General features: G+C 32.0%; 1 protein-coding gene across 5 annotated transcripts in view; it reads right to left on the reverse strand.

Moving 5' to 3' along the window:
* Positions 1 to 15,362, reverse strand: part of PAIP1 (poly(A) binding protein interacting protein 1) — a 41,253-nt gene that overhangs the window by 1,791 nt on the left and 24,100 nt on the right. For 4 of the 5 annotated variants that reach the window (XM_051990554.1, XM_051990549.1, XM_051990546.1 and 1 more), the window contains exons 6-10: positions 8,960 to 9,085; positions 6,287 to 6,393; positions 5,237 to 5,354; positions 4,664 to 4,718; positions 1,480 to 1,573 (exon numbers count right to left, since the gene is read on the reverse strand). In XM_051990554.1, the coding sequence (XP_051846514.1) occupies positions 1,480 to 1,573; positions 4,664 to 4,718; positions 5,237 to 5,354; positions 6,287 to 6,393; positions 8,960 to 9,085 (500 nt within the window). Of the gene's footprint in view, positions 1 to 1,075; positions 1,574 to 4,663; positions 4,719 to 5,236; positions 5,355 to 6,286; positions 6,394 to 8,959; positions 9,086 to 15,362 lie in introns of those variants that run through there. The other variant, XM_051990538.1, reaches the window with a different exon arrangement.

The raw sequence follows: 15,362 nt of genomic DNA on the forward strand, positions 1-15,362 counted from the left end.
AAAAACTCTCCCTCTGGCAGCCTATTTTAAAAAACTAATCCTATATATATAGTATAAACTACTATTCCAAACACAGAATTCTAGAGTTACAATATCATATCAGTTTGGCTCTGCCATTTGACTTTTAATGATGCTTTAGAATTTAGTACTTATCAGAACTTAAATCCCATTAAAAAGACCATTCACCAATGATATAACTGAACTACATATAGTATTTACTTGGAATCAGACTTCTAGGGTAAGAAGAAAACTTAGAGAGAATTTTAGAGCATCCACTGGTTCAAACCAATAAACTGAGGGCTGAAGAGGTGAAATGACTTGGCCAAGGACACATAACCTCTTAGTACCAGAACATGGTTAAAACTCATCTCGATTCCTGCACTCTACTATGTAATGCTTACTATTGATTTTAACTTCAAAAATCTAACCTTCACACCAAGGCTTAAAGTATATCTACACTATAGCAGAGTATTATTCAAATTCTACCCCTGAAAATAACTCTGTAATCTGTATCTAACTCCTAAGATTTACCTAATATATTCCTACATAAAGACACTAATAACATAACAGATGCTTTTTATATCAAGATTACTCAGAATAAACACTATGGGCTTATTTTAAGTGCAAGACATTAGTTCTGTGCAATTGTTTATACAATTTTAAAAGTATTAAGTACAGAAATACAATGTTCTAGAAAGAATACTTTTGGAGGGACTCATGTTTTAAGCATCATGATACTGAGGAAACATTTTCTTTTTTATAAAGAAAACTACTGCCACAATATAATAACTACAAAACTGTTGATATTTTTTGATCCACTGACCTCACTACTAGGAATATACTTTTATTAACACTATTAAGAGAAGACTTCTTTGTACAAAAATCTTTTTAGCAGCATTATCTGCACTAGCAAAAAACTGAAAATACATTAAGTCAAATGGCTGAGAACTGGCTAAATAAACTTCTGACATATTAACATAAAGTATTACTATTTTACCATAAAAAATTATGAACATGAACAATTCAAAGAAATATATAAACCCTTATAGGAATGATGCAATTAAAGAAAGCAGAATGAAAATAATAAATGTATTTGCTACAAACTATTTAAATAGTAACAGCTATGTAAAAGTCTGAAAATACACACAAAATTTTAAAGGGAATACAGAAGCAGATGTTTCTCATCTTTTAAAGTTACTTTCTGAGACAAACTGTAAACAGCACATATTTACAGTTTTATACAGTTTGTTTTTAGTTGATAATTACTAAACTTAAAATTTTTAAAATTGTCACGTATCTAATACCAGGGAACAAATACAATTCTAAGTAATCAAAATATATGGCCCCTCAACATCTAATTTTTTGACCACAAATTCATCTAGGAAAAAGCTTTTCATAAGAGTGATGGAATATTTTAAGAAAGCTCTGCCATAGAGAGATGTTTTATAGAAAAAAAAATCAGCTACAAATGAAACATACGGATCTCCAGCCCCTGATAAGTCTGTTCCATTTTCCTCATAATCTGGGAAGAAATTCTCTCTGTCAAGTAACTCCTGATACTTTTCTTGATAATCTATATAAAAAAGAGAAATATCAAAACTTAAGATGCTAAAAAAATCCAACAACAACAACAACAAAACCACTCTATATACAAATATTTCTAAGTAATTCACCTATAATTATGTGACATATATTGGGTTTCTTTGCTTTCTACTAGTAGTGAAAAATTTAATCAATTTATACAATTTCAGCCCATCCCTTTCCTGGGACAACAGAGTAACAAAATTAAATACCTTCTTTAGGAATAGAACTCTAATCCCAGTTTTGATATTAATTTCCATTACATTTTAATCAAGTGAACTAAATGAAAAAAGATTTTAAAACATTGTTATTCAAATAATTTATGTAATTCTCCTGTTCAAAAGTGAATTATACTAACTATACACCATCTTGTTGAAGACAATAAACAGTAGCACAAGAAGAGTGACTAAATAATAACCCTGAATTTACAAATCCAATTTATACCTGCTGGGTAATACTGCCAAAACTGACAAGAACTTCTGACTCAGTGGTTATTAATCTGAGGCTTGTAACTTTTGTTGTTGTTTTTAATATTTTGTTAATCGTATTTCAATATAATTAAGGGCTTGGGGATAATATGTATTTTATGGATTTAAAGATCCATTATTCTGAATGGCTTCGACAAAAAGATACAGGATACAGAAAAATTAAGAGTCCCTGAAATAGAAATTGGTGTGGTCTAACAAGCAATTATAAGAATAGAAGCTAGAAAGCAAAAGACCTGAATTTGAATGCTGGCTAAAATACTAGAGCTTTGGTACCCTGGGAAACTCAATGAGACTTTTCTTATTAGTAAAATGAAGACTATTCACCTATCCCACAGAGTTGTTGGAAGATCAGGAGACATACAAGTAAAAATCTTTGCAAATTTTGAAATGCTAAATAACTGTGAGCTGTTATTAGTAATATTAATGTAACATTCACTATTATATAAATAAAGATCCTTCAGATAGCAGTACTCTCATACTATATTTTAGGAGCATTTTTTAAAAGACCTACTAAATAAAGATATTTTATACAAAGAAAAATCAGGTTTTTTCTGTTTCTGTTAAAAGTAAATTACTCCAAGCGGCAATTAGATGGAGCAGTGGATAGAGGACCATCCAGGAAGACCCAAGTTCAAATTTAACCTCACACAATTCTTATTTGTTGTATAACCCTGAGTAAGTAAGTTATTTAACTCCAATTGCTTCAATCACCCTCCTCCCCCCAAGTTAAGTTTCTGACATTAATGAACAAATCTTCTGTCTGATTTTTATTAAGTACCATCTCAACTCATTAGCCTCATCAAAAGAAGCCACTAAATTCTGGAAAAGGTTTAAATGGCAAATGGGAATAAGGGAAAATTGTACGTTCTTATAATTCTTACCTAGGTACTTTCAAGTAACAGGCTCAAATGCTACTATTTTTTTAAACCAAAGTCTAATTAATTAATCTCTCAGAAGGAAATTCTTCAAACCTCAAAACATTTCACACATTTCTCAATTCCATTTTATTGTGCCTTGTTTTATCTTTCCTTCTAGACCAAAGGTTGGCAAATGAAAATCTCCTCAAGCTAGATCTAGCCTGCCACTAGATTTTTGTATGCCCAAAATGTTATTTGAAAATGTAAAAACCATTTCTAATTTTCAGACCATACAAAATAGGGGCAAGTCCCTCAGGCTTTGCCAACTCCTGCTACAGAAAATGAGCTTCATGTTTGTAGAGACCACATCTTATATTCCCTAACAGTTCCTTGAACACAGAAATTCTTTTTGAATGAAATTATAGGATGAAAGTTAGATTTAAGTGCATGACACAAATTAAGGAAGGTAGAAGATGGATCTATTTAATAAATGTTCCTTTTGCTCCTATTCATGGTTTTTTGTGTTATTACTTTGAATGGTCACATGGATCTTTCTGTATCAGAGCAAATCTATATAATAAGGCATTATATCCATATGATAACCATATAGGCCTACAGGCTTTATAACAGTGGATTGTTTTATTGCACAAGTTTATTAATTTGCCTAAAATAAATGTGTCATACTCCATTTTCATGTTCTGTGGTAGGTAGTTTATTAGTATTCCATCTTGGAAGAAACAGAAAAACAAAACATCATATTGTAGTGAATAAAGTAACACATTTGAAGTCAGGATGAAATAGACTCAAACCCTACTTCAAATACTTAACTAGTCACATAACCCTAGACAAGTTACAATCTCTTTTGGCCCCAGTTTCCTTACCTGTAAAAAGGAGCTGGACCTGATGACCTCAAAGGTTCCTTTCAGCTTTAAATATATGATCCTACGAACACAATTTCCACCAACCCCATACAATTGGCTAATGAGCATACATTTCTATTAGCCTCCATAAATTTTCATTTTTGCTGTTAATGGAACTTTCCTAAAAGTTAAGACAGGCAAGACCAAATGTCTTTATGGCACTTAACAAGTGCCAAAATACAGACAAACAAGTTACCTATCTGGTTTGTTTTCATGCACCTCTCATGTATTTTATATGTCAACATATTGCAAAATAATTTTAGTAAGAACCCTAAACAAAATAATAAGACAAACCTGCTTCTTGAATAGTGATATATTCCACAAAGCCAAGTAATGTTTTTGTATTTTTTTTTTAAAGTTCCCTGTCAATAGCAAAATTATGTTCAAGTATATAATTTTTTTTAAGTATCTTAGTAAGGGTTAGGTAAAAGAAGCTTAGATAATCAAAATAATAAAAACTATTTTTAACCTCTATTTGTATATTATTTATAAGTATTAATCATGTCAAATATTAAATGACCCATGGGTTATTTAACAATGCTATTACTTCAAAAGAACAGAGGTCTTATTTATCCAATATAGTCAAACTTCCAAAAAATAGAGCTTACTTCTAAAGTAGTACACAATAGAAAGTGATGTTTTCTTATTGATTTTCTACATATATAAGTCAGATAATAAAATTGCTTGCTGTATAAGAATTTTCCAAAGTAGATGATACAAAATTTGAAAACAACTAACCAATCCTAATAAGTATTTGGTTGATTTCAGGCTTTTTAATCACCTACTTTAGAAAAAACTTATTATTAAAACAACATACCTGGATCAGCAGCAGTAAAAGGAATGCCATCAGATGTATAAAATGTAGGTTCATTCTAGAATTCAAATGGTAAAATATTATGGAATACACATTAGTTTACTCAATTATCACTTCTTTAAAAAAATGCTGACAAAAGACAAATCACTACCTACATTGTTAAGGTTGTAGGGAGTAGATAAAAATCTATGTGGTCAGGGTAGCTAGGTGGGGCAGTGGATAGAGCACCAGCCTTGAAGTCAGGAGAACCTGACCTCAAATCTGATCTCAATCACTTAACTCTTCCTAGCTGTGGGACTCTGGACAAGTCACTTAACCCCAATTGCCTCAGCCAAAAAAAAAGTGTATTGGAGCTTTATAATTCTAGAACCCCACAAATTTGTTATTAATTCCCCTTACCTAGATAATTTCTGTTTCCTTTTTGCATGGTTTTGGTTGCTACTTTGGACATTAAAAAAAGTAGTAAAGGGTTGGCTAATATCAAATTTGGGGGATAGACAGGGTAGCAAATTTATTAAATATAAAAATTTTATTCATACCCCAAATAAAACATTTTGATTTTGAACACTGTCATACCATAAAATAATTAGGATCATTTTCAGGTGTTGCTTCTCTATATGTTGAAGTGGCATGAACTCTACCCCAGTTACTTGATCGGAGTTCTACTAGCTTCAAAAGCATCTGTTTTACATCTCTGCAGTAAACAAAAGTTTATAGTTTATTAGAACAATAATGGAAATTTCCTTGCAATCTGGTAACACATCATCTAGTTATGAGAAAATAAATGCTTAAATTTTTAGGATTTTATCTGGTCTTGCTACTTAAAATTCTTACCTTCTGAACTTTTCTATATAGTCTCAATTTGTAAAACATGAATGAACATGAAGGCCTAAACTGTAATTTGAGCTCTACTCTAGAATGCCATCTCTATCTCACACTGACTGCTTAATTCTGAAGACAAAAAGAGTGTGCCTTATTTTTTTTTAATACTCTATATTGGCCCAAGCATCATAGACATTTAAATATGTGTTGAGTAAATAGGAAATTCTTGGCTTATTTCCCTGTGTTACTTGGTTTTGTCTTATTTATGAAAGTATATGTAAGGATATTAGAATTAACTATGGAAATTTCACTTGCTGGATTTCTAATAGAAGCTATGTCTGACTATTCATAACACAATATAAATCTTGATGTTTGTAAATGTAACAGATAATTATAGACCCGAGAAATATTAGAAGTTTCTGACTGAATTATTACAACCTAAATTCAAAATTAAATTATAACTACAATTAATTGAGGCACTTTTATCTAGTTACCACATCGATAAACACCATATTCTCTTAGTTATCTTTAAATCTTATTAAGCTTTTAAATTGATTCTTTTGTTGAAAAAGAGATATGATACAAAGAATTAAAGCCAAGTGGCCAAATATTAATCAATAAACTAGTAATCCTTTGGAAAAAATACTTCTATATCTCTACAAAATATTTAAGATAGTGAATTCATTTAACCTAAAGATAAAATGGCCCTAAAAAAAGTATAATAAAACAAAACACCCCACAAATAAAAAGCAGGAATGAACTGCATCAAAATTAGGCTGCTATCTATGTCACTTCTCTTCCCACCTGCTGCAATTTGCATCTAGGACAACATTTTCAATTCTCTGAATCACTTCGTCCATATCTGTCTTTCCTTTTTCCTTCCATGCATCTTCCAAAACTGACCCTGTCAACTAAGAAAGCAGGTAATTAGTAAAAATAAAGAATTCAGTAAACTACAGAAATTCTACCAAAAAAAAAAAAAAAAAGCAAGATTATTAGTTGCAATCCAAACATTCTCTGACAAATATAGAACTGAGAGAGCTAGAAGCAACTTTAAGAGATAATTTAGTCCAACTTCATTTTATAAATTGATGATCTGAGGTGAAATAGCTTGCTCAAGAGAATATTGCTAGTTGATAGCAAATAAAGGACTAGCATTAGTTGCCATTGCTCTTCCCATTATAGCAAGCCACCTCATTTTTCCTAATTTCTTCTTTATGACTACAAAACTTCTGAAATTGAGGTCTTCTACTGGCTGTGGTTCTACTTTGAATTAGAGAACAGTTAAAAAGCTTAACTTAGCCATGACACTATTAATTATAAAATAGACAGTTTTGTTTTCATTTCTTTTATTCCCAGGCTTTCAGGGAAATAATCATTTAAAAAGAATAAATTTTCCAGTAAATTTTAAAAATGTATTGGATACCCTGAAGGGCATACCAACTCAAACAGAACCATAAAATTAAGTGACATCCTATATAAATCTGAAAATTAGTGTCTATAGTGACCTAGCTCTTATATTGAAATGGATCATTTAAAAGACAAATATATTAGGTATTAGTGAAATTTGGAAATGAAAGCATATTTTGGATATGCTTTATTTTATGAATTTATTACCCCACTCCAAATTAGCATGATCTTTTCTGCATCTTAAAATTTTTTTCTCTGCTTTTTCAGTCAAAAAGAAAACAAAATCTATGTATGTAAAAAAAAAATCTAATTGAAAACACAATTAGGACAATGGTTAAATATTATTTATCCATTTTTTATATAAAGATCCCTCATTGATAAAGAAAACTACTATTTGTTTTAAAAAAAAGTCTTGTTAGTGACATTTTACAGAGCAACATGCTGTTTGTATTTTGATCAACACCTCACAACCAAAGTGAAATTAAATGAGCAAAAATTAGAGAAAAACCATAAAGCATTTAAAGACTTAGAGCTTTATTAAAAAGTGTAAGCACATTCTAAAACTATATACGTATATATAAATATAGGCATATATTTATGCATGTGTGTGGATGTATACATACACCCCCCCACACACACACAACCAATTCCACATGTATAACTGTGTTTCAAAAATTCATTTTTAAAGATATTCCAGGTATACTGTTTCTGTGGAAAAATTCTTCATATATATAGAAAAACTCTTCGTAAAGCAAGAATATTGTCATTTAACATGGAGAAAAAAATAGTAAACTGCTGCACAACAATAAACCAAAATAGAAATATCAAAACTGAATAAAAGGGTTTTTATTTTTCCTCAAGGTTAGTAGTTAAGAAAAATCAACTCTGAGGAAGGAAAAAGGTATCAAATGAAAAATTTTTTCAACAGATTTCTGAAGGGGATTTCTGGGATTTTCTTAGGATCTATAGGAAGCTATTAGTATAAATTATTTTAATAGGACACAAACCAGATGACTCACAAACAGGGAAAAAGGAGAAGGAAATGAGATTTTCCTAAAGTAACTGAAGAAAAGTTTGAGAAAGAAAGGCCAAAAGGGACCAATAATAAAACTGCCTAAAATGAAATACTGAACTATAAATAATGAAAAGAAACAAAATTAACAGTGCCTGTTTATGATAACCCTTATAGGTAAGAAATGGGTGTGGAAAAGAAACACCGAGTAATAAGTTTTCTCTGGGATACAATCCGCTCAGCATTAGTTTGTTGTTTTTGCTGATATTTCAAGGTGAAGTCCTATATATAGAAATGTTCATGGGTCATATGTTTTGAACTCAAGAGCTTGTATGTGAAGATAAGTATTTGTTAAATAATCAAGTATCAGCATTCTTTTCTTCCTTAGTTTCTTTCTTAGCATTTAGGGGAGATTTGTACCAAAAAGTTCTGTTTCCTCTGAATAATTTATAGAAGTTTCAATACACATCTGTTAGGTTTATGAAGAATCAAAATAATATTTGATGGCTATGTGTTAAGGATGAAAAATCAAAAGAAAATTCAAGGGCTATTTGTTAAAGGCAATAATCATTAGAAAGCACAAAAGCTACAAATAGTGTAAACTACCTTAGATTCTACACAACTTAACAAAGGGATGATGGAATGCTTTCAAGCAAATTTTCTTAACATTTATGTGAGTGAAAAGATTTTCATATGACTGAGTATAAGAGTAACAAATTAACATTACATTTTGTTATGTAAATTACATAAAGCTTTCCCATTGAACAGGAAAAATTATGAAAAGTTTAAAGTTTACAAAAACAAAATGAGTCAGAATAAAGTGTTAATATTTTTAATCAATCCTCAATAAGCATTTATTTACAAGTGTACAGGCATCGTGCTTACTCTCTTTGGCTCTTTAATGTTAGAATGTAAAATTTATGTGAAGTCTTTGATAAAATACTTAATTATGTGTAATGTGAATAATATGTAATGTAGACTATCTTTTTTTTTTTTACGTAAGACAGATACAATAAATGATAAAATATGAAAAAAATTTTTTTAGCAAACCCTACCTTCAATAGTTTTACTGCACAGATTAAATTGTTGTCCACAGGATTAGAAAAAAGGGCATTCAGTAATTCTCGAAGACCAACCTGAAGAATATCCGCTCTTGTGACCTGCCCTTTTGTTCCTTTAATCTATGAAACAAAATAAAATAATTAAAACTTTGTCCAATTAGGTCTTTATAATGTAGTAGCAAAGTCCAAGAGTTATGAAAGAAAGTTTCTGTTTAATTTAAGAATTTAAAAATATATTTAATTCTACAACTGTTATCTTAATGGAATTACTTTGCACAAACCTATAAAGCTTTCCCTTATAAACTGATCCAGTAACTATAAAAATACAAAATTTTCAAGTGTGACAAACAATGGATAAAAAGAAGAATAATTTTAAATGTCTATGATATAAAGAACAAATTAAGAACATTACAAAGATAGATAATGCTGAATTTGGGAGTCAGGAAGATGAGATTTTGAATCCTAATTTAGACCACTACTGGCTATGGGACCTTAAGTAAATCACTTCAAATCAAAAGCATTTATTAGGTATCGTTAAATGCCAGGCACTAACCTAAGCATGAGATCTTAGGGCTCATTAAATTCAGTGGAATCCATGAGCTCACCAAAACAGAATATAAACAGAGGAGAGTGCAGGGTAAAGCCCTTTTGTATACATGTACATGGAAGTAGGAATCGATGATTCAGCAAAAAAGATTTAAAAGAAGGGATAACAAAGTAGAAGAGCCAAAAGAGAAGTTATCATTTAAAACACAGGGGTATTCAAGGAGGAAGGTATGGTTCTAAGCATCAAGTACTACAAAAAAGATAAGAAGAATGAGGACTGAGCAAACACTAATTAATTTGGCCACAAAGAGCTCTGGTAATCTTGAAAAGTGATAAGTGAGGAAAGGAAGCAAATGAGTGAAAAAACTAAAACTTTGGTCATGAAAAGGAAGACAATAATTTGAGTTGATGACAGGGTTAAGTGTGAATGTTTTTTAACTATGAAGAACTAAGCACATTTGGAGGCAAAAGGGAAGGAATCAGTGAACAAAGTAAAATTTAAGTGAGAGTGAAGGACAGAAAAAGGAAAGGTAATGATCAAAGGAGGTTAAGCTCTTAAAGATAGAAAAGAATGGGATGAAAGACAGAGAAGATTGGCCTGAGTAAAGAGAGAGATTACCAATTCTTCTAAGATAGGTACAAAAGAGGAAAAACCAGGATGTTGAACTAAGGGCATAAACTGAGGCGAAAAGGGAGTTTATGGAGGCTGGCCTCAATTTTCTTGGTAAATTAAGAGGTACTTGGCTAAGGGTGAAAGGAGATTATATGCGGCTTGAGAAGGGAAGAAAACTGATGCTATAAGGAGTACAGCAGGGAGTCAATCAGGAAACAATAAAATTATCATGCAGCAGAAGACTTAGTTAAAATTAGATAATAAATTTGAAGTGAACCCAGAGAACATTCTTGGATGACTTCCTCCATGCATCCAACAGCACAGGACTGGAACTTCTAAGACAAATAGTAGGGATGAACTAGGATTAGGTGCATGGAAAGGTATGATCTAGCAACAGGACAGGAAGGAAAGCATACAAAATAATGTAAAGTTGAACTATGAGTATTGGGCCAAGACTAGGAGGGATGGTATTACTAGGAAAGCAGGGAATCAAGGAGTGAATAGAGATTATTGTTAAAATGAAGAGTGGTTTCAGGAAATTCCATTTTATGGGAATTAATGCAGGTGTTTGTTGTGAATTTTCTTTCTTTGCACACATTCAGTTTAAATGAGGTAATCATTTGGGAATATTAACAAGAAGCAGATATTAAATATATTTATATTTCCTTCCTATTTCTCCCTCCCCTTAAGCTTGTTTGAAATAAATTAACAATGGAAAACAACTACATTTATAGAATTTTTTTGAGGTGGAAAGGACATTTATAACAAATAATCTGATGCTTCTCAGATCTGAAACATACTAAGGTAACTTTACTGTTACAGAGAGAGTTGGGTACTAAAATAATTGGGATAAAGGGAAGAAAAGAAAAGAAGAAAAATTTAAAGCAAGTAGAGTGTGAAATTTGTTGTAATGGTACAAGTGACAAGACTCAACTATGTGGACTGTAGGAAGGTTGAGGACAAGGTATAGAAACTCATAATTATCATTCTGGTCTGACATATCTATTAAAACAGGGATGACCCCCTTACAACATCCTAGCATAAAAAGAAATTCTTGTTTAAAGATTTCCATTGAGACAGTCCCCCCAAAAAACACAAAACACCAAAAATAACAATTTTAGCAACATTTTTTTTTTTATTGAAGTAAAGAACTGGGAATAAAAATAAAGTGAGTGCTTCTCACAAGCTGGGGAACAGCTAAACAAATTATGGTATAGGAACAGATCGTATACTATCATATGAAATTACCAAAGGGATAGAATCAGAAAAAGACTAGGAAGAATTATATGAAATGATGCATAGTGAAGTGAACTGAACCAGAGGAATTATTTATGTAAAGGCCATAATATTGCAAATGAAAATAACTTTATAACATTTAAGAACTCTATCACTACCAAAGTTAAACATGACTTCAGAAGATTGATGAAGCATGTTTTCTACCTCTTGGCAAGATAAATTACTTTACTGTCCAAAAATGGCACAAATTTACAAATGAAACCAATATAATACAACAAGGTTTTACTTGACTATAACTTACTGATAAAAGGGAAAGTGAGGATGGGGGGGGGGGGAAGGAAGAGGGGAGGGAGAGAAGAGAAGAATGAATGGTAATGATACCTCTTCAAAATATTAATGAAACAAAATTCAAATCAGAAAACAGAAGGAAATTCTTAACAGGACTTACGCAAAAGCATTATTATTGGGAGTACATTAAATTTCAAAATAATTATATAACGATAAACTCATGATTTCACACATTTTCTATCCTTTGTATATAGAAATGTTCACATTTATGGAATGATTTTTAGTTGATAATGCCCTCCAAAGAAGTCCATTCTATTATAGTTAAAAAGCCTGAAGACTGCTTCTCTGTAATATTTGTTTAGTCACTCTGCCAAGCAAACGTATCTCATCTTTCCAACTCCCTGACAAGCTTTCTCTGCATCTGCACATTTCTCTTCCTTTCCAGGCCAAATATTCCAAGTTCTTTTAATCAATCCTATAGTTTCAAGTCTCATAAATCATCCTGGTCATCTACCACTAGATATATTCTAGGTAGTTAATATTAATACTCTTCCAAATTACTCATAATAATACCTCAACTGTAGTCTAATCATGACTATCACCACCTTCCTTGTTCTGGACACCATATACTTATTAAATGAAATGAAAGATCACATTATGTTATAGGAGCCAAACTAGGGATGCCCAACATCACTACTGACACCTTCTTTAGGGAATCAGAAACCAGAACTAGCAGGGTAAAAAAAAATCAGACATTGCTAAAGTGGATCTGATCAGTTATCACCACAATTTAAATCAACATTCAAAAACCTTTTTTTATTAAGCAGCTACGTGCAAGATCCTGGGAAATATAAAGTCCTAGACCATAAGGAATTTATATTCTGATGTATAGGAATGCTATCAGACTGATTCAGAAATCAATAAATATCTTCCCAACCATCTCTCCCTACCTATTATGAAATAGGAGAAAACCCAGGGCCAAATATTACAGGTATTGCCAAATACATCCCTCCCAAAAGACTAGCAGTTGCTCCCTAGAAAACACTGATTCTCATCAAATGCTTTTACCAACACCAAACAATGCATTCTCAATAGCTTACAATTCACATCTACATTCACTATTCAATATGTATTAAGTATCTACGACATGCCAGACATGATATAATCTCTTATCTGAAATAGCACAATAAATTAACTACTCCTTCCATAAATTAATCCCATAGAACAGAAGGAAACCTTACACATTACATTGAACACACACCTGTGCTCACTCTCACTGACTTCTATTTTTCACATCCTGAAAGATTATAAACACACACACACACACACACACACACAGAATATTTGCTGCATGCTACATAAATAATAGTTTATGGTTTACTAAATTCCTTGTTCCTCACCCCCACATTAACTATATATTTAGCCATGTCTACCCTCATTCTATATTTGTATTATTTGTTTTCTATCCCTAATACTAAGACTGTATTTATCCCAACTAAACCTCATTGTTAAATTTGGTCCATTATTCTAGTTTACTGAGAATTTCTTGTCTTTTTGGAGCCTGTTTCTTTCATCTAATATATCAACTCTATTCTATCTTCATGTCATCTGAAAATTGAATAAACATGTTATACATATCTTTATCTAAATCAATGATAAAAATATTGACCAGAACAGGATGAGGATAAGAGCCCCATGATATTCCATTACAGAGCTCCCTCCAAGCAGAAATTAATTCATTAATCATCACTTCTGAAATAGAATTAATAGAGTCAATCAATTTAAGTAAACTATCACCCAGTTGATTTATCTCTATCTTCTCCACAGAAGGTGTGTCAAAAAATTGAGGCAGACCATCCCACCAAAATGTTAATTAGATAAGGAAATAAGATCATCTTGACATGACTTGTTTTTGATGAAGTTTTGCCAACTCTAAGCAACTGCAATTTCCTTCTTGAAATGCATACAAACCCTCCTTTTAAACGTATTTTAGAACTGTTAAAATTAGATGTCAGTCTCCCTGGTCTACCTAGAGTTGGAAGAATACACTTTAAAGATCTACTTTTAAGGTTTGTAACCATCTGCTATTAATACTACCCTCTCTCACCCTAGACAATCAATTTTCAATTCTTACCATTTCTACTTGTAAAACTTGTTCTGTCCACTCATACAGCCATGATCTAATTTCAAGCCCCCATATATTACCTGTCGCCTAGACTTTTGCAAAAACCTCCTAATTAAGTCTCTCTGCTTCAAGTCTCCTCTCTCCAAGTCATCCTGAACATAGCTGTCAATGTGCTTTTTCTCAAATGCAAATCTGGCCATATCACTTCCTTACTCAATAATATTCCAATGGCCCCCTAGTTGTTTACTTTTTTAAGCTCTTCAAACCTAGTCCTGATACATCTCTTCAGCAGCTTTATATAGCACTCCTTTTGCTCCACAATCCAACTAAACCGGCTTTCTTTGTCCCTCATACGCAGCCTTCTATTTCCCGTATCTAAGCCACTGAACTGCTATATGCCTAAAATACATTCTTTTTTCCACCTCTGCCTCACCAAATGCTTCTGTTCCTTCAAAATACAACTCCAACATCCCCTTCTATATGAAGCCTTTCCTTAGTGAATAACTACTAGTGTCCTCTTGTATTTTGTACCGATTCTGTATGTACTTATATATGTCTATGTTGCCTCAGTTAATATGCCAACAGAAGCTCCTTGAGTAGAGGCTATTTATCTTTTTTTTTTCTTTGCAATGTCCATCCATATTATTCTGACTTGTAAAACTGCTTTGGAACTAATGTTTTCTCATTTCTAGCTCTTTGCTAAATCCCCTTGGAACTTTAGCCCAACTGAATTGGCATCACAATTATCTCCTTGATTCTGACTGCTAAAATTCCATTGGAAATTAATTTTCTGTCAAACAGCATAATATATCTTTGCCCCATAATTTGGAGACAAACTAAGTGCGAATTCCTTCACCAAATCCACAACATTGACCAGGGAGACTCTAATCTTGTTGAGGAATCTTTCTCCTCAACACCTAGACTAAACATGCCTCGTTTCTTCAACTAATTCTCATTCTATGGACTCAAAGATTCTTCACCATTCTGGATATCCTTCTCTGGATATTCTTCATCTGTACCTTTTGACTTAGATACTCATTCTTACAAAAATGTTAAATAATTCTTTCCTGCATTTATCAGTGAAATCAGTTAAGTTCTTGCTAAGACATTGTCTTTGATAGGATATCTTATAGAGGTGTGAAGTCTCAGATAAATATGTAAGTTGGGGAAACTAAAGGTACCAAAGAAATAAAGGGGTAACAAGGGAGCCCCTACAGACTTCCTCCAAACAGTTCTAAAAGGGAGGTTGTCAGGAAATCTATGGTTCAGTAAATATGAGAGTGATCTGGGATCACACAGGAGTAAGAAAGGAACTGCAGAGGGAATATTTACAAGAAACTCTAGGGGGAGACAAGTATTAAATATATTTACAAGAAACTCTTAGGGAAGAAGTAGTAGGTTCCCGGGAGAGATAAAAGATTGTTCTCTAGGAAACATTCCTCTAAAAGACAGAAAGGAAAGGAATTTTAAAAGGATGTAGGGATGTGTGTGTGTGTGTGTGTGTGTGTGTGTGTGTGTGTTTTTCTTCTAAGCTTCTATAGGTCTGCTGAATTAAAGAAAAAAATCTAGCCATTTAGGATTTAAAATTT

This window comes from Antechinus flavipes, chromosome 1 (genome assembly GCF_016432865.1).
Source record: "Antechinus flavipes isolate AdamAnt ecotype Samford, QLD, Australia chromosome 1, AdamAnt_v2, whole genome shotgun sequence".
NCBI classification, from domain to species: domain Eukaryota; kingdom Metazoa; phylum Chordata; class Mammalia; order Dasyuromorphia; family Dasyuridae; genus Antechinus; species Antechinus flavipes.